Source organism: Glycine max, chromosome 10 (assembly GCF_000004515.6).
Source record: "Glycine max cultivar Williams 82 chromosome 10, Glycine_max_v4.0, whole genome shotgun sequence".
NCBI classification, from domain to species: Eukaryota; Viridiplantae; Streptophyta; class Magnoliopsida; order Fabales; family Fabaceae; genus Glycine; species Glycine max.
Genome location: NC_038246.2, coordinates 2279849 through 2301394, shown reverse-complemented (window position 1 = coordinate 2301394; position 21546 = coordinate 2279849). Strand labels below are relative to the sequence as shown.

The window sequence follows — 21546 nt, the reverse complement described above, 5'->3', positions numbered from 1 at the left end:
AGTTGGGATTTGCTCCACAAAATAAGGTAAAGCAACAAACAAATAAACCACTTCTCTAGAATCAGCTTTCTTGGAAATTAAATCCTTAAGACATTAATGTAGTCCCCGTGGGTTAAAGAAGGTAACCCCATCAAGGTAACTTCTTAGAAGAAATTCTAAAGGCTAAGCTTTCAACTATCAACTAGGAAGGTCTAGAATTATTTGAAGATATCCTGAGGCCACCTAGACATAAGTGAATGTAAGCAAAAGATAAGACTGGATATTACGTGCATCACAAGTTATCAATATAAGGGAATTTGATACCATATTTTAACTAAAAATCTTTAAACTTAGATTTATGGGTCTTCTTTTCACTTATATGATGTTCAACTTTTTCATTTTTACTTGATGTGAGACTTCACTTCACACTTGTAATTCAACATGTTTTTTCAACACTAACACAAGCCTCCATTCTCTCCTCCAATAAGAACACAAAGAAGTCGATCTCTTATTGACAAAGACCAAATTATTATCCGTGTGCTTGAAATTAGGTCATCACTCTATGTTAACACAAAAACTATACACATAGCTAACATATGATAGCCGTGCGTTTTTTCATGTTTCGAACGTGGGTTCAAACAGTACTCACTATGGCATCTTCATAGTGGATAACAATGAGATTTAAGGAACAATCTCTTTTAGGTATATGAATTAATGAGATGTCATCATATTACTATAATTACTTGGTAGAGATCGACGGCTAGCTAGCATGTCATTTCAATCCATTGTCCTGCATGCCTCTCAAGTATGATTTCCTTTTGTTTTGTTACTTTACATTGTGGATTTTTCATTTTTGTAATAAACTGACTTCTTTAATTATTTATTTTCCCTTCTTATTATGTCAACAAGGGAATTATAATTTATACCAAAATAAATTATATGCATGTACTTTAAAATTGCCCTGATTTCCAATACTCGGATAAAATTAAAGTCAGCCATGCAGTTGAAGTATATGTTTTTTTTTTCGATCGGCGCAGTTGAAGTACATGTCTCACGGTTTTATAATGATTTAGCTTTGTTAGTTATGTTTAACTTGTAATTAATTTTCAAATATATCCTTATAACGCTTTGTGGATAAGAATACATATATGTATTAAAAATGTTTGTTAATAGTTTTAGCATATACACCAAAGTTATATACTTTATAGCAAATATCATTATTGTTTTCATTTTTTATTTTTATGATATGTAACATATTAGTTTTTTCTTTGGGTTCTTCACATGTATTCTCTTTGTAGACAATCATGTTTAAGACATGATTAGGTACAAAATGTAGGTATTTCTCATAATGAAAATTTAAACTTTTGTTTGTCATCATTTGGGGGATTAGTTCCTCTCACTATATATACTCAATTACAAATCTCCAATTGATAGTATAACATGTTAAATTTTAAAAATAGTTTAACTAAATAAAATCTAAAATATTTTTGTCGATGAACTGCACTACATCTAGTTGATTCACATGAAAAGAGAATCTATTGCCTTTCTTCGTAGAAAAAACCAATGATAAAATACAAACCTGTGCTTTAGTAAACGATACACTAAAATAGAAGGATAGATGATAATGAAATCTATGAAGGTTTAGGGTTCACATACTAAAAAGCAAATTTAGCAAAATTCAAAGTTGCGTATACGGCAAGGCAGTCAAGGCAATTGCCTCATGCCCACAATTCTTGAGACTATATCACTAATTACTATTTCATTTTATTGTAATATAGATTTTTTTTAATGAAAAATTTAAGTGAGTTAGATTCCAATTTTTTTTTATTATGATAGTTGAAATGCAAGAGTGAAATGTCAATTGCATTTTTTTTTGGGAAATAAATAACGAGGAATGGTATTCAAATTGAGATTGAAGTGGAGTGTGGTAAATGGGGCAATGTGCAGGAATTCATAACTGACCCAATGTAATAATCAATTATTTTCAATATGAATTAAAACCTATCTTTTTATTATTTATTATCTATTAAATTTAGTAAACATTTTGATATTGGTGTTTTTACTTTATTTTAAAAATTCAGAGTATTGAGTGGAGTTTTAACAAAAGAAATTTATACGTCATAAAGTTATTAAGTTATATTAAAATATTATATTCATTTTGATCATATGTATGTTGGTATATAATACCTATAAAAATTGTAATTATAATTTATTTTTTAAATTTAAAATCATTTAGATCCTACCTTTAGATCTACAATGTTACAATATTTATTGAATAAATTAACTATATTATTCATTGGAAGCCAAATGATAAATTACTTTATTATAAAATTCTCATAAATAATTTTAGAACTCAAGAAATTAGAAAAATGATTATTTTTAATAATTTACATTACACTAAAGGGCGTTAATTCTGCCAAAGGCTCCAAAATATCTGAACACAACCCTGGCAAAGGTTTATAATGTTTTCCTATGATTGGTTATTTAGAACCATGAAAGGAGTATCATGTAAGCATATTCGATTATGAAGACTTGAACTTTTGGGGAGAAAGTGTGTATGGCCGCAGATATTCTTGTCCCCTCTTTATTTCCTTACTCATATTAATTTGTTTCCCTTGGGCTCCCCTCATGTTCACATTTAACTTCCCTGTTTTTCGTGCATTAAATTAAATTCTTAATATATATAGAGAGCAACTGGTTAAGAAGACATTGTGAGTATGATGTGCCAAAATCAGCACAGGGTATTCTAGGCCCCTCTCTTCTTGCCTTAATCAATTTCAGCATTTATAAACATAAGTTACTTTAGTATTGGAATAAAATTCCTTTATAGACAGCATTGTTATATGTCTCAAAACTAATCTTGGGTACAGTAAAATTGATGTCTTATGTCCCCCTTTGTCTGACCACTAATGTAGTAGTGTGAAAAAAGTTAAGGGGGGAGCCGCACAATATCAGTCAATTAATCTGTGTTGAGTTGACCTCTAATGAATGCATGTGATTTTGTACTTAACTGCACTTAAATGCTTCTCGTACTATACATGGGTAATGTCTGCAATTTGAGAAGCAAAATGGATATTTGCATGTGTAGAGCCACTGTTATGTCTATATAAAAAAAATTAATGGAGAAAAGGCATTAGGATTAGGATAATGACGAGAAGTTTGTACTTTGCAGAAGTTCTTAAATTCAAATTATTAATTATAATGGATCGAGAAACACCCTAATCACCATTGCAATATCAGTACGGGAGGCCAATCAATATATAAGAATTAAGATTGTCACAGTACCAAGGGTAAGATGGACATCATATAAATGACCAGACACGAATAGTTAAAGGAAGATTATTATTATTCCACCTGTGAAAGGAAGATTAATATTGTTTGCAATATTTAGGGTCATGCTTTTAGTATAAATTTGAAAATGAGTGTAAAATTATGCATGCTACTTTTTCTTTTTAAATGGGGTGCATTTTACAGTAAAAAGAAAGTGAGGAATTATGCATTTTAGTATAATTTTATATGAAGAATTTATATGAAGATCTAGCTAAATTAGTTGAGTAGGATACAGTAAATTGTTTTAACTTATACATTGTTGTAGCTCATCATATGTATTTCATGCACCCTTATCCGTATCTAGCTACTATCATGGTACACAACTGTCATTGTTTACACATCATGTGTGGATTTCTCATAGTATATGTCTTTAATTTCAATGGGTAAAAAAATTATGAAGAACTTATCTGTTATTTTTAACACTATTCCCACGGTTTTGCCAAATTCACCATTAGGGTGAACGATTGATTATTCGCAGCAGTGCAGGATAGCATTTGTTTCATTCATTGCATCTGCCATAATGAACTGATGACTCGTCTATTTGTCATTAATTATCGATCATGATACAAGGTGGTGCACGTCTTATGCTAGATTGCATAAGCTCCTGCACAGTATATAAGAGCCACACACAGATACAACTTGGTCCTTTTGTGTGTGTGAGTTCTTGACTTCGCTGGTGCAAGTGGACAACTTATACTCCATGATACTTCGTACACAATAGTGCAGTGTGTGGATGCATTCACACAGTGAATTTGTGACTCTCCTCTCGGTTTGCTGATTCATGCTTTTCACTTAATTAGATTATTATGATGTTAGGGAAGTGATATGTACAGTTAATTAGTGGTATTTACTGTTGCATATCAGAGCCAAAATTTGCCCTAGTTTGCCCGTTTAGGGTGCAATGAAAAATGCCTCAGCAGCCAAATACAACATGTATGTTTAAGAACGTTTTTTCTTGAATGTTTTAACGAATATAATATACTCTTATGCATTTTCCGTACAATTTTGGCCAATTGCTAAGTCCAGATTTGGCCAATAGAAAACCTAGAAACTAGAAAGGCCAAGGACAAAGAAGGAAAGTAACAGAATGTTTTTTTTTTTCCTCTTATTCATTAGCAATATCTTTTTGGTATATAACCAAGAGATATTGAAACTTTTATTTGACAATGTTAATAAAAATTCCTGAGCTAAGCATATTTTTTATTGGCTTTGGGAGAGCCTGGCGACGTGGTGTATATTGTTTGATTGTAATATGGGCATGTCTTATGTGCTCTTTTTTTTTTTTTGGTGAAAATTATATGCTCTTTTATAACAATAAATTAAACTATTTAGCTTATAAATAAAAAAGACTTAACTGTGATTTTTAAAGAGATTTGTAATAAAATGTTTCCACAAAACCCTTTGAAGAATGGTATTTTAAAAATAATGACTGTTGGAAGAAGTCAAAGAAATTTAAAAATACCTCTGATCTTCATGATGAAAGAAGTGAATAAGAGTAGGAGAGAACTCTCTTCGCTTAGAAGACATGAAAATAAAGATTTTTCAAAGATTTTACTTTTTATATTTCTTATTTATTTAATTTTAAAAATGGTGGTCAAATTAAAAAATATGATTAATATATCACAATTATTATTTTTATTATTACTATTATTTATTATAAATAGATAAAAAATAGATAAAATAAGAGTATATTTTAAAAGGTAATAATTAATATTTTTTTAAGTTTTTAAAAGATGTGTAATACAAATTATATTCTGTTAAATAAATAAATAGAAAGCAATTGAGGCACTATTTATATTTATCTGTTTATTCCATTGGTTCCTTTTAGTTTGGTCGGTTTACTTTAAATACTATCTTTTATTCAACGAAAAGCTCAATGGCTTCCCTCAGAATATCAGATGGTTCAGCAAACGTACAGCAGAAAGCCAGAAACGCGTTCACTACCACTTCTTGTATTGCAACTAAGTGGAGACCAGATCAGAAGGACCTACCCAATTTTCAACTCAAATTTGAGAGTGGCTGTTATTTGAATCTTGAAAGGAAAGAAATGATGTAAGTAGTAACAAATTTATTACTAAAGTAACCTGTTTGGTTCGGAGTTAAAATTACTGTCATGATTCTAATATAAATTTAACGGATAAAAGTAAAATAAAAACAAAATTAAAGATTCTGATACTTTTGTCTCAAAATTAATTTTGCATCTGATTTTCATACATGCTCTAAGTTTGTCCACATGTTCATATTTCCCTTCAATTTTCTGTGTCTGACTGTCAGCAAATTGGTATCTCTAATGGGGAATTCAATTTAGTGAATAAAATCGCACTTTGCAAAAGAATGATCGTAAGCTGAATGACCATACTATTATTTTTTAAACTTCTTTTGAATAACAGAACTGTTCAACAGATAGCCTCAACTTCAAACTCCTTGCAATGCAACCATAGTCTATATTTTTCTTTCCCGTGGTGTTACCATAATTTGTCAATACAAACTCATATAGGCTATGTTAAAAATGTACCTATATTTATTAGCATAATCTTACACATGTCCTAGGTTGATTCGCTTGTCTGAACTAAGAAGCTCCCACCCAAGAATTGTGTTCCCCCTCTCCCCCACTTGGTCGACCTTTTTCTTTATTTTATTGCCTGCAATTTGATTTCAGGCGAGTCCTCTAGCTTCTAAAATTTTCAATCAACTAGTACAATATTTTGAGATCTGAATTCCAGTACAGAGTTTACCTTTGGACTGACACTGTTGAAATATTGTTGTGGCCATTGATTTTAGTAGTTTTCGTTTGCCATTATTGATAAATTAGAGTACTACTTCGGATGTATAATTTAAACCTAATCACCTCAATTAAGCACAGGGAGATGTTGGGATGAGACTTTAGTATAGTGATTTTTGCATATATATTGAAAAAATTCTAGCACAAATTATCAAGTAGGAATTTGTCAATTTGATTTCAAATTGAAGTTTCTTTCTTGCAAAACTCTTACATCTTCTTTATGAGTTATAATCACAATTAATTCAAGGGATTTAATGGATACAATTTGAATTACACTGTTACTGCTGTGTAATTATGCAATCAAGCTCATATAACTTTTTCTTCATAACATGTGAAATCAGTAAAATAAGTGTCTCATTTTAGATACAATTCCTTCTATGTTTTAGTATTGTTCTTTTATGAGAATTTAAATTTAACTAACCTAATATGAGTAGAAACCTTTGTTAAGGTAATTAGTGATGCATGACTTCAATTCTTAAAACACTAAACCATTATTAAGAAAATTGAAAATATAAGAACCCCAAATCTTAAATACTTTTTTATTTGTGCATAAGAATCGAATACAATATATTAAATTCTATTTTTTTTATTTGTATAAATCAAAGTCTAAAAAAATTTATAATAACTTATGTATAATGTTCAATTAAATCCCTTGATAATCCCAAATACTTAAAACACCAATTAACCTACACCCAAGTTTTGTCCTTTTTTTTAAAGAAAAGAAAAGAAAAGAAAAATCAACTCCTCAGTGTTGTTAGGGACCCCTCTCTCCCACTACACGATAAAAAAGTCACAGAGGGAACATGCGAGCGGCCAACTATATATATCACCCTCGTTCTCTTTCCCATCTTCAGTGTGAGCCAAACCAAATTGATCACTTTATCCAAGCCCCTCTGTTTTCCCCCAACCAAACCCAATTTTTTTCACTCACACCACTAGTCTAAAACAGAACTCCTCTGTTTCTCCCCTGTTCCTTTGGACACTTCCATTGTGGATAACACAAAAAAAATAAAAAATAAAATGTCTTACTCAAGTGTCTGTCAAGGGTTGCAATCAAGTGTCGAACCCTGGCTCATGGAACCACGTGTGCTTAAACTCAAGTTGGCTCCACCAGGGTCCAAATCCAACAACACTTCCACACACTCTCCAGTGACTCCACCACCCAGCAACACAAACGATGCACATGGAAAAAACTGGAGTTTCTTTCAATCTCTCTCCAACATTTCTCATTGCAAGGAGCCACAAATTGAGAATGTCTACGTCCACCCTTCTGTTAAGAGCTCCTCTTCAATGCTCAGTGCAAAGAGCTTGGAACTATGCACCGAAAGTTTAGGCTGCGAAACTGGTAGCAATTCCAGTGATAACACTGATGACATGTCTTTATTTTTTTCACTTGAAAGTTGCCCTAGTTTAAGGAGCAACAACAACACTCCAGTAATCAACAAAAATTCTGAGTCTAAAAGATTGAATCGAGGTAGTACTTTTCCACCTCCTTTGACTTCAATGGGAGGGGTCAGAGTTAGGTCTCATCGTGAAGACGGTAGGCTTATCTTGGAAGCTGTAACTTCCTCTTCTCCTCAACCCTATTTTCAAGTTGAGCGCGGCGATGGAAGGCTTAGGCTTCGACTTTTCGAGAGTGTGGCCTCAGCTTATTATGAAGATGATGATGGAGTAGCTGATGATGAAGCCTTGAACCAAGAAGATGCTGTGGTAGAAGAGGATTTGGAAGAGTACATTGGAAATGCTGAGGATGAGATTGGTGTGACAAAGTTTGTGAGGCCAAGCAGGTGCAAGGAAAGTGGGAAAAGAGTCATTTTTGGCGATGGATACTTTGAGCATTTCCCTCTTTCTCTTTGTCTCTGATGAGGAAAAATTATTTGATAGTCTCCAAAGTTTCTATGGTATCGATCAATCTTTACATAGCTAGTATCTGAGCATAACTTATTCTACTACTGTTATCTATCTTCTTCTTTTTTCTTTTTGCTGTTAGGGTTTTCGGCTTTATGGATGGAAGTTTGGTGCTTGAAATTTCTGAAGGGTAGTTATTATAGTTATTAGTTATATTGGATGTCGTTCGTCTGTTCTCTCTCTCTCGCTCGCTTGTTTCTGCTTTTATTTTATTCATTATTATACTCTTTGTGTTTCTAGAAAGCTCCGAGGCATAATTCCTTGAGAGAAGGAAAACACTGATATTCGAACAGACAGAGATACACTTCCAAAAATAATAATAATGAAACAGATGGGAGAAAAAGTTTATCATGGTACAAAATTTACGAACTAAACATTGGGGCCCAAACCTTAATTGTACCGATTTGATTAGATATTTTGTTATGGAACTTGTCGGAAATTCAAATTACATAAGTGAGTGAGCAATCCATTTGCTTCTACCTTTCCATAATTATGCATGGTAGGCACCTTGTTAAGATATACTTAAGCTTAGATAAAATATTTAGAAGAACTTTTTTTTTTGAATTTACAACAATACATTATTTTAATATTCTTTTAAATTTACAATATAAATTCTGATATAATAAGAATATATTAATTGAATGCTTAATTAAGTTATTTAATCAAGGAAAATGTTGAATTGCGCGAAAATGAATATCAAAAGAGACGAATGTTTATGATTGACCAGTCTTTTTATATTTGTTAGTCTTTGTTTAGTGTTAACTATACACGAGTACACGATCATTTGATGTTTTCTTAAGAGTTAACAGACAGGTACTCATTGCTATAGTTTGTGCAAATAAACTTTTGTAAAAAATAGTAGTTCACTTTAATCAAACTTTTGCCAAAAGGAGGTCAATTCTAAGTCATCGTAGTCTAATTAAGTCATATAATGGTCCTAGGTTGAAAACCTTTGATGATTTTGGCCAAGCATGGAGAGAAGGGGTCACACCTAGAGCTATATATATATATATATCAGTTAAAGCAACATGGGTGGGTTAGGAATCTCGGTCATGGAAGGTTAATTGGTTTGCAGTGAGCTAGCTAGATATCAAAATACACGGCTTCTTAATCAGGTAACACATCAAAGACGCGTTTGAAAGCCATTTTTTTTTTCACGTACAATATACACTACTCTCCATCAAGAGCAAGAGCAAGAGAAAACCTAAAAACAAGTTGTGGTGTACGGACTGAGTACTATTGCCTGGTAACTATCAAAAAGGAGGGAGGGACCCCAAAAGAGTAACATGTTACATGGACTGACTTCCTCACGTAGTATCATCCATGTGCTTGCCCAACTATTCCTCAGACACCATCGTGTTATGGCTGTTATCAACGAAAGAAATGTAAATTAAAATATGGTCCTACTGTCTTCCCTTGTTAGGTTATGTCCAGCTTTTACTTAGGGGGTTAATTTCAGGTAGAATTAATTGTTAAAGCTTAAACTTTAGACCACTGACGAAAAACTATTTATTATTACTAGAAATCACATATTATCATTATCAAAAGTTCAAATTACTACTAGAAATCAATAAAAGTAGTCAATTATTGGAAAAAAGAATTTACTCTACTATAAGTAATAAAGGACCACACATGATAACAAGTGCATCATTGACAATATTTAAACATATAATTTAACATAATAAAATAACCAATGCATATGAAATCACATCTTATCATTATCAAAAGTTCAAATTACTACTATAAATCAATAAAAGTAGTTTAAAGGCGCAGTTGAATTCGGTTTAGATCAGTTTTAATAATTGAAAGAAGAAAAAAATCAACTGCAATAAAAAAGTGCAATTTTTTGGTTACTAATTTTTTTGACAGTATAGTATTTGATAACAAATTTTTTTTTTTTTTTGGATTAGTTTGATAATGTGAAAAGTTTAGTTTAATTCTAAAGACTCCAAGTAATTCTAGAAATGAACTTACACCTCCGATGGAAAGGGGGGGGGGGAGGGATAAGAAGATAAAAAGGGCCTAAAAGAGAATAATGAGGATGATTGGTAGAATTTGAAATAGCAGCACAATTGGGGAAGATGGTTGGTTAGAGAGGGAAAGCGATGAGGTTGGGCATGACATTCCTTAATAGAGGAAGGCAGTGGCTAATCGTGGAGTCTGGGTATCCATACGTTAACCTGTTTTGATGAGAGGGTTTGGATGACGCCAGTGAAACGCAATTTTCAGCCATCACATGCACCATTTTGTCCCAAACATCATGTGCTTTAGGAACCTTATTTGAGAGGTATATAGGTCCTTTAAGCACATATTCTCTCACCATATCATGTCACAGCAAGAAAAATCTTGGAGGAAATCACCATGTCCCCTAATTTTAATGTCACATGGAGCGTACTAATGCTAATATCTCCAAAAGATAATTTAAAGGGGAAAATGACTCCACCCTCCCCCGTTTTTTTTTTATTACTTATTTATCTTTTTTATTTTTTTTCATCCTCTTCTTCGATTCGGTACTTAGTGTCTTAGCCAATGATTCTTTCTGAAGTTTCATTGTCAATGTCGACCTACATTGTGTACCCAAAAGAAAATAAATGCAACAAATACGCAGCTATTGTTCTTGGTTTTTAATACGATATTAGAAGTTATCAACTAAAGCTTAATTTCATGATTTCACTTTAATTAGTTCCACCAAAAGGATTAATGAAATGAGATTAGCAATGGTGTGTTCTACTCTACAAACCAATTTTATGAATTCTTTTAACATTCATCATAGGCAGACTCAGTGGAATCTTCAGCATGACCACAATAAGCGACACGTGGGACCTTTAATTTTTCACTCGAGAAAGATGAGATTCATGCACAGTTGAGTGATAAAAAAATGGAGGGTTATGCTCTTCCTTTTGTAGCATGACTTCAATTGTCATCACAAATTTTGTCTACACTAAATAAGGTTTAAATTTCGGGATGGTTTTTGCGTACATTTGATAGTGTTTAGCCTTTGGGAATCATGTTATAGTTCGCACTTTGTACTTGCATCTAGGTTATTAATAAGGAAACGAATTTTACTTTATTATTAAAAAATTAAGTTAAAATGTAATTTTTATCCTTATTTTTTCAAATTGATGATTTTAGTTGCCATATTTTTTAATTAAGACATTTTGTTTCATATTTTTAAGTTTTTATTTTTTTAATTGAGATACTTTGTATTTTACTTTTAAAAAAAAAATCTATGATTTTAGTTTTTTTTTAATTTTAGACTTATGTACTGTTTTTTAATAAATTAAGTTAGTTAGCAAGTAAATAATTAAAAAAATATATTTATCATGCGGATAATAAATAGACACGTATCACTCAATATTTACATAATACATATATTAACATTTAAAATTAACACAATGATTCAAATTATAGATTTTTTAAAAATGAAAGATAAAATGTCTCTATTAAAAAATGAGAGACTAAAATTAATAATTTTTTAATCTTAAGTGATGAATATCTTAATTAAAAAGTATAGAGAATAAAATCATAAAGTTAAAAAAATAAGGGAAAAAATTTTTGAAAGAAAAAAAAGTGTAGGACATCAAGGATTAAATTCCTAACAAGTTTTATAGCTACCACTGCATACTTGCATCAATACTACTAGGATTTGATAGAGAATGTTAGACTATTCATGTTTGTACTCATTTCAGTACAATATTATGTTGATAGGCATATCAGAATAAGATCGTTCCTCTTCAATCCGCCAGTTAGGTTTGCCAATGCCCGTAGGTAAACAAAAGGGTTCTAATGTTTGATTTAGGTGTTTTGTGTCTATAAAATTAATTTTTCATTAAAATTGAATTTAAAATAATAAACCACCGGACTGACATGATATTGTTATAGCTTAATTAAAATTCTCATGTTTGAGTTTTAAGTACCCAGTAGCGTTAATTTAGAAAGAAAAAAAAGTCATTAATGTTAAAAAAAACCTTATTATATTAACTTGTTAGTAAAATTTAATGTAAAATTTTTAACTGAAAATAAAAATGTTACATCGAAGTATATCTGAATTACATTCGGGAATGTTTCTCAAACATGGCAAAAATCATGTTGTATGATGTAAAACTGGATTTGTTTGTGACAAATATTAATGTTTGATACGTGATTTCAGTTTATTTTTAATTTTTTTAACTAAAAAATTATTTGACAACAATAATATTTGGTAAACAATTTCTTTGCAGTAACTTGTAATAATTTTTAAGACGTCAGAAATATTTTTTAAAATGTTACCGTGTAGTTTTTCATATATTCTTTTTTCATTTTTAAAATATTTATTAAATTTTCTTTTCATCTTTTCTTGTATATTTTTGTTTCTCTCCTTACACTCATTAGAGTTTTATTATTTTCACCTTTCTTACATAAGCTAAGGCATGATCTTATTATTTTGAGCCTTTTATTACAAATGAAGATAGATAATATATTTATTTTATTTTATATATTTATATATATTTTTTGGATATTTTTACATTACAACAATTTTTATTTTAACCATTATATTATTTACAATATTTATTTTATCACTTCACTATCATACATCAAAATATTATTTATTTTATTTTATTCTATTTTTTTAACCATTTCACTTCTATATTATTTATTCTACTACTTTTAAATTATATTTCAAGATATGACTAGTACACAAATTAACATAGAATAAAATTAAAATTTTTATGAAAGTGTCATAAGTATATCTATTTCTGTCGTTTTATATTAATCACTATTTCTATATATACTTTTAGTAAATATTTATAATTTTTTAAGACCATAAATACTCATAATTTAATAAATTAATTTAACAATTTTTAATTATCAACTACCAAATTTTAGTTATCAATTAATTTTTTTAGCTTTCTATTAAATTTTTAATTATTTTTGTGCCAAACACATGCAATTTGATTCTTAGCAGCATTGATTTTGTACATTAAATCCACAAAAAAAGTATTATTATGCTTTTTTAGAGCATTCACTTATATAAAAAGAAGATACTACTGTAATCTCTTGAAATAGTATTAATTGCGGAAATAGAAATCTCTCACGGACTTCCCAACAATGAATGAGATATAAAGCGAATTTTGAGAGGTTTTTTTTTTTTTTACTTTTAATTAAAAGAACTACATGGTGAGCCTTTTTTATTTATAAAAATTAACAATAAATAATTTTTTATTGATAGATTTAAAGATTGAGTTTTGATAGTCTTGGATCAACCGCGTCTCTCGCAGCAATATTTTGAATGTTATTTTTTTGGTGTATGCATTTTGAATAATATTGTTAGTGTTAATTAAATATATGAGTTTAATATAAAAAAAAATGTTTGTCTGCATTATACTTCTATATGGAAATGTAAGGATTCTCTGAAATCTAAGATCTTGTTCTTAGACTCATATTTAAATATTCAAAGTACTGAGATTTGAAACTCCATATCTAGCAAATATTCCCATATATATAACGTAAAGAAAGTCCTAAAAGCATTGCAAGGGTGGTAATGACGTATTGGATCCCCTTGTTTGTATAATTCCCTAACTTGGCATGATAAACTAAATCTCCAGGGTCTATAAAGGTAAGAAGTTAGCATTTAGCAGGTATATTATATGTGACAGATTTATTCTGTGTGGACAAAGTTATGCTCTGCGAATTATTGCGTTCCATACATATATATACCACAATTGATTATTTGGTTACCGTTTGAGAATTTGCATCCGGCAAGTAGGTCACATGATAGGACAACGTTGCTGCTTGCAATTTGGTACTGTTATTTTCATCTGTGCGGATTGCATATTTCTCCCTAGGTTTCATACGTGTCCTTTAAATTTGTCTCAAGATATTTTATATTTATTATTACTATAAAAGTTAATGCAATATTAATTATTTTTAATACTATATTTCAGTATTTTATCTAAAAATGAGAGGTATTTTGTGTTATTGAATTGAACTAATTTTGAAGAAAAAAAATCACTTGATCTAAATACTTTGATTTTTCTAATTTACTGTCCCATAATTTTGCTTTAAAATTTAAATTCATTCCAATTAAATCCAATTTAAAGTAGTTTGAAAGAGATCGTTCATGATTTTAATCTTTTTTATTATTTATTTTCTAAAGAAAAATTATTAAATAAATAACAAGCTATGCAACCAACATAATAATAAAAAATATCAAATATCTCATCTATAAGTGATTATATGACTAATAATAGGTTAATTCTTCAGATATAGACTATTAAAAATAAATTTACACAACTTAATTATAATTATAATTATATTTATATATCTTTATTCAAATAGTTACTCAAATATTATCTTTAATTAAATATGTATTTCATAAATAAGTATAAGTTAAAAAGAAATACAAATATAAACAAGAGATATCATAAATTTATAAATAAAACATATACATTTGCATAAGTTCGGCTTGAATAAAATTGAATCAGTTTTCAAACTCAAATCCAAAGTCTTTTAGAAATAGTAATCTTTTATTAAGTGAGGTTGTTTGATTTTAGAAAAACTTTTATATTTTATTTTAATTTTAAAAAATTTACTTTATCTTCGCTTTGATCTGTTTCTTATTTTTAAAAGTTTATATTAAAAATAGTGAAAAAAAAGAATACAATAAAAAAGACGTTTTTACTTTTTTTATAAACTCATAAAATTATAAAATAAAGTAAAAATAAGGTAATATTTGGTAACTAAAAGTGAAACTAATAAAAAAAATTATATAATGGAGCATCCCCTAAAAGTGTGTTTGTTTTGAGGGAGATAAATAATATACAAGAAAAAAAATTATATTTTATTCAGGCAGACCTACACTTTTTATACTTTACTTTAATTTAAAAATTTATTTTCTATTTATGTCCTCTAAACCAAACACATCCTAAGTCTCATAGCTATGTCTTTTTAGGGTATATTTGAAAAACTATTTGAAAGTTAAAAAATTAACTGAAAGCTGAAAAACTATCTTATTAAATTAGAAGTATTCAATAAAATTAGTTGTTAAAATAACTGAAAAATATAAAATAAAAAAAATAATATCATAATTTATTTAAAAATATAACAATAAATATATTGAGAACAAGAATAGAAGAAAATATAAAAAATTAAAAACTAATATTTTAAAAAATTATACTTCGGATAGTATTTAAAAAATATTAAAAACTACTAAAAAATTTATTTATTAAACAGTCAAATAAATTTTTTAATTAATAAAACAAACTATAGACTAACTAAATATCATATCGAATATATCCTTAAACTCAATCAAAAGTTAAAAAATATCAAACATTAAATTCCCATAAATAATATTATTAAAATATTAGCTTCTTTTTAAATATTCTTTTTAAAGTTTACATTTAAATTCATTGAAATAGATTATATTATATTATATATATATATATATATATATATATATATATATATATATATATATATATATGTTTTAAATAGATTATTTCTTCTTATTTTCAAACACTTTAGAGACAATGTTAAAATTTGCGAGGCTCATTCTATTTTTAAATCTCTCCATGTTATTTTTAAACGACACTCTTTCTTACCTTTCCTTTCCATGCCATTTCTTACATGCCAAACATAGTTTAAATCAACCTTACTCACCTTTAGGATTTAGGACGTTCACTCAACAAATAAAACAACAACCCCTAGTGACGATTTGCGCAAAATTGCAACTTCTTTTTGTAAGAAAAAAAATGGTATTTTCTCCTTGACCTCAGTCCTTTAGCCATGAATCATAGTCATATATGTTGCTCTCACTACATCTCCATCCAAAACTTGTGTCTATTCATAGACAATTAATGGATATATCTTACCCTATAAGGTGGACTTTTCTTCGATGTCCGTGTGTGGATAATACTACCTGAGAATTTGTCACCAATTGAGAACCAAATAAGAGGCACGCAAAACATGAGGTAGTGTTAACGGTGTTAATTAAGGAGAACCGCTTGAACACACATGATACATGTTATCAACTACATATTATTCCACACTTACGTTGAGAAATTAAGTCTTAATTCCAAAACCTAAAAATTAATTGTAGTATCCCCCACCTTCCCAATGTATATATGATTAAATGTGTCCCTCGTCATATGATTTCATGGCTCTTAACCTGTTCTCCTTGTTTGACACGTGTACCCCGAATGGTACGTGCATACTAGCCAGTCCTTTCACTCATTTGATATCAATCCTATTGTTGGATCCATGTCATAGCTGATAGGCCTAATCCTCATTCCATTTGGCTTTGTGATTTCTTCAGGGGTTTTAAGTGCCCTTGAGGGTCAGCATTGAATTCGTTTAATTTCAGTTCCCAAATTTATTAATTTAGATAAAATCCATTACACCAAACATCTCCAAGACATATCCCCAAGTAGCTGGTTTGTTGATTAAACTGAATTGCATGGCCAATATAAGAGGAGTAGACAAGACTATTCCTAGCATTTTTAAAGCTAATATAGTTATGTGAGGAGACCACATAACAATAAGTTATGATCAGAGAAAGGAATAAGATGAGAGCCATATATACTTTGCAAGGACAGGACCCATGAAGCAGGGGCTGCCAACCCTGGCCACTAGACTATTATGGTGATCGATCATGCAAAAGCCTAAGTTGGTGGTGGTGATCCAGATTTTCGACCACTACCAAATACAAATTAAACTTTGCGTTTTGAAGGAGATTAATTAATTTTGATGACAGGTTGATGTTATTGATAACTGTTTTGGATTGAGGAAGAAACAGAATTATCCACAGAAAATTTAATTGTGTTTTATTTATATATGTAAGACAATTAAAATTTGAGATACATCCTTAATTAATTAGAGAAATGGGTCATTATCCTAATCTGAATTTTGCATGGAGGCATGCGTATGCCTACCCTACCCTTACCAGCTAGTTGGGAAAACTAATCCAAACACACGTTGCATATGTAGGATATAGATACGACAAGATACCGGTAATGGATGCAACAAAAATTAAAAAAAAATATAGGATATAACATGATTCAGATACAATATACGAAATTAAATGATAAAAATCTAAATTCTAAAATAAAATAATAGATGTTTCATAAATCAATATTAACCATTATACATATAATAAAGTATTTATATGATCATGGTAGTATCTTACTTGTATTATTAATACAAAACTAATCAATCAAATTTTTCAATAAAAATTAATCATAGATAAAATTAATAAATATTTCATACAATATGATTGATTCAGCAACATTTTGAAGTATCGGACGCTTCTTATGCTGCAACATGATGTTCATGGTCGCTTTATTTGTTTGCCTTTTTTAAGATTTATTGTTATTTGCTATTACTTTGGGGAGCTTAGTATAAGATGAGCAATTTGACGAATCGTAAAGTGGTCTCCCCAACCCAAGTTGACAGGTTCTTTTCCTTTTCTCAGTGGAAGACAAATTGATGCCAACCAAAGAATCTAAAAGGGTATCCATTAAGGCCCTACCACCATCAAAATTCATCCATTGATAAGATTAGAAAAGGTGATAAAAGATAAAATCATCCTTCTAAAATTAGTAATACGGACTGGGCTTAAGGCCCAACCTATACGATGGATCGCATTATTTCAACGATATTACTTCTCATCTCAAATATAAGTAAAAAATAAAAATAGTTTATAATGATTAAAAAAAATTAGTTAATATTATTTAATCGTACCAATTCATTTAAATTTTTTTTCTTTTTTGAATTATTTCTTCTTGAAACTTGATATCAAGAATAAAAAAAAATTATTAAAAATAAAATATCTATTAAATGAATGATATTTTAAGAATGATTCATTAAATAAAGTAAAATTAATTAAAATTTATTTATATTTAAGACTAAAACCCAAGATAATTTTTTATTTATATTTGAAACAAAAGGCATAAGTATTGACCAAAATCCAACACCCAAATACAAGGTGCCTAAGATAAGAGCATAGTATTTTGGTTTGAAGTAAACCTTATCACTACATCAATACAGGGTAATAGTGAGGCCATGGGCTATGTGTCAAGAATCCAGTTCATTTCTAACAATGTTATTATGTGATTATGTATTTTTACACATTCTCTCTATAGTATAGTAAGAGTCAAAGTGTTTTTACATGTGTACACCGATTTTTGGTAGGGTTGTAGTGATACCAATGTGGTAACTAGCTCAAGGAATTTGGATCTTAACTCATTCTACACATCATAGTAATTAGTCTCAGCAGTGTCACTTTATCAAAAATTCATCTCAGACTCGCCAACAATCCATTTTAGATATATCAAGAGTCCACCTTGAATATTTCATCTGTGTCCATCTTGATCAGATCAATTAGTAATAATTTCACTTTATTTAGAAAAAAAACCATTTAATAATTTTTTGGTTTATTTTTATGTTTTTCCATTTATAGGTAGTGGATAAAGTTTTTTTTTTTTAAATGTGAGCTTGTCTTTCTATAGTTATTAAGATTGTATTAGTTATTTATTTAATTTAAAGTGTGTCATGATAAAAACTCACTAAAATTCAAAAATGGAAATCTCTTGCTTATTTTAAAAATAATTTCACTTTTTGTTTATAAATAACTAATTAAAATATCAACTAAGAAAAACAAAACACCATATAAGGGGTGTTTTACTTGTGTTTTTATTTTATTTTCTGTTTTCAATTTTTAATTACAAAACCAGTCACTTTTTAATCTGTTTCCTATTTTCAAATGTTTGTACATCAAACACAGGAAAAAAAAGTTGTTTTCAATATTTTTTCTACAAATATTTGAAAATAAGAAATAGATTAAAAATAAAGTGATAATTTTGTAATTAAAAAGTGAAAATAAAAAATAAAAACACAAGCAAAGGTCATAATGCTTGATTTGAGTGTTTTCTGTTTTCATTTTCAACGAAAATAAAAAATATAAATGAAAATATATTTGCTTAAAATTTAAAAATCATTTTCTCTAAAATATTTTAAAAAAACAAGTCAAAAACTGAAAATAAATGTTTTCAGTCTTTTTTTTAAAAGTGAAACACAATGATACCTCAGAATATTTTCTTCACTATACATGTTTTTAAATCTTAAAATTTTAAAAATAAAAATTATTTTAAAAAACTAAAATAAAACAAAAATAAAAAATAAACACTCAAGTATTACCAACATTTTCATTTAGAAATGTCAACTTCTCTATAATGGAAAAGCATTTTTTTTGTGGTAGAAAAAAAAAGCATTTTTATTGGATTCACTTTAATCTCTCAATCAACATACGTGGCCCACTAGTGAATGTACACAAGGAAATCAAATTTGACACTTTTCAATTTAAGGTAAAAAGTAACAAAGGAAGAACCATACAAGAAAACCCCGCCCCTCTTGTCTCCCACCTTGGACTTCTACGAATCGAATTTGCATACTCTATAAAGTTGATATCAATGGTCTGATTGTGTTTTTGCTCTAATTCAAGCCGAAGCATAAATGGGCTAAGCACAAGGAATAGGCATCAACAAACATTTGGCAATTGCTTGCTGTACTCTCCAAATTATTTCTTGCATTTTTCATATTGCTTCCGGAATGAATGATCTGAGATTCTCGTATTGCTTCCGGAATAAGAATAGTCATTCCGAAAGAAATATAAGAAATGCAAGAAGCAATTCCGAAAGTGCAGAAGAAAAAAAACATTTCAAGCATTTGGGTACTTAAAAGTTCCACTCAAGGGTTCAAACATGCTGAAACACAAGCCCACTTTCTATTGCCAAAAACAGGCTTACTACCAAGTAGACGGCATTTTTTCCTGATAGACTCAAAAACCCTTTTATCTTGTCTGTTTGGTGCTAGATTCCCCAAAAGAGAGTTGAATTATGTGGACCAAATATGCCCAGAAACATGAGTGGACATAGAGCACTAATTCCTTATTAAACTCGATCAGGGGACTGGTACAAACTAGTACAGAAATAAAATAAAATAATATGCTACGTGTCGAAAGCCCGGGGTGGCTTGGGGAGATTTTCATCTGGATTATTATCATTTTCTACCAACTGTCTTTATGAAGCACCTTAACAAAACAGGAAAGGGATCGTTTTCCGCAGCCAATATGAATGATTGAACACACTTGTAACCTATACTTTTATATGACGGATGGAAAACATTACCATGATACAGTGCATTTGTAATTTTATTATTATTTATTTAGTGCCAACAGTGTACTGTGATATAAAACTGTCCAGTATCATCAAGTGTAATGATCAACCGACGTTAAATGCTTGAAAGAAAAGTTTTATCACTCATAATAATCATATTCAATACTTATGGTTTAGACAAAAAAATAATATACAAAACCTGCATGAAATTACGAGGTAAGCCTGGGACCTAAGGACAAATTCAAGTCAGTTACGCATTGTAGCTTGTAGAGGGGTCACAGAGGGACAGAGAATTTTGAACCCGATCGGGTTAACACTTTGGATATGGGAGACGTCAATATGATCTTGTAGTTTAACTCTTTCAAACTATGTTGGATATCACTTGCTATCTTTCCACATCAACCCGTTGTCTAGTTCTCTAAATTCTTCTCATCACATCTATTAACCCGTTGTCTACTTCTTCTCTAAATTCTTCTCATCTATCATTGGGGAATTCACTTTCGGTAATATATTTTACTTCAATAGGTTTACTTTAATGCCCAAGTATAGCTATATATTAAAGGGAAAAAGAAAGTGTAATTGATCGTTGATTTTTAACTATCTACAACAATCTCACTAGTTTGCAGAAGGCTGTCTTTCAAGGCAGGGTTTTTAGCTTGGCAAATTCTGGACGATGATAATTTTACTTCGTAAATTACCTTTCTTAAGCTCCTTTTTATAAACATGATAGTTTTGTTTTAGAAAAAGAGTTTAATTTTGATACACTTTACTCATGATGATATGATTTTTAAAATAATTATTATAAAAATCATACTATTATATATAAATGATTAAGATTAAAAGTTAAGTCATATGATTACTTAAAAAAGTCATTAAACTTTAAATTTTCATCTTTCATAATTTGATCTAATAACTTTGGTTCATTGTTCTCACTCTCATAATAAAAGTCTCCTTACTGTGTGCAAGTAACACTAGGTATCAAACTCTTGGCCTTGCACCATTTAATTTGATATTGAATAAACATAAATTAACCAATCCAACTATTGGATATATATCAAATTTTATATAAATTAAATATTTTCTCGTTTTTTATATTACATTTACTAATGTTTTAAATAATATATAATATTCTATACATCAAAATATAGTATGATAAAATATTAATTAGTTTTTATTTACAAAAAAATATATAAATTTAATATACTTCATAAAAACTTCCAATTCTACGATTAGATTAGTTAATTTCATATTCTATATAAAGACATTAAGCAGTAGATATGGCAATTAATCTTACATAACTAATTAAAAATCACCATAAATATGACTTCCATCAAAACAAAAAAATTACAGGGCTTGAAATGGTTTGATGTGTTTAAAGTGTCCACAGTGAAAACCCAA

General features: G+C 29.2%; 1 protein-coding gene across 1 annotated transcript; it reads left to right on the top strand.

Moving 5' to 3' along the window:
- The first annotated feature begins 6879 nt into the window (after positions 1-6879).
- LOC102661706 (protein FANTASTIC FOUR 2) lies at positions 6880-8355 on the top strand. The gene has a single exon (XM_006588565.4). It carries the CDS (start codon positions 7112-7114, stop codon positions 7952-7954), a length of 843 nt encoding a protein of 280 aa, XP_006588628.1. The 5' UTR covers positions 6880-7111; the 3' UTR covers positions 7955-8355.
- Positions 8356-21546: the final 13191 nt, after the last annotated feature.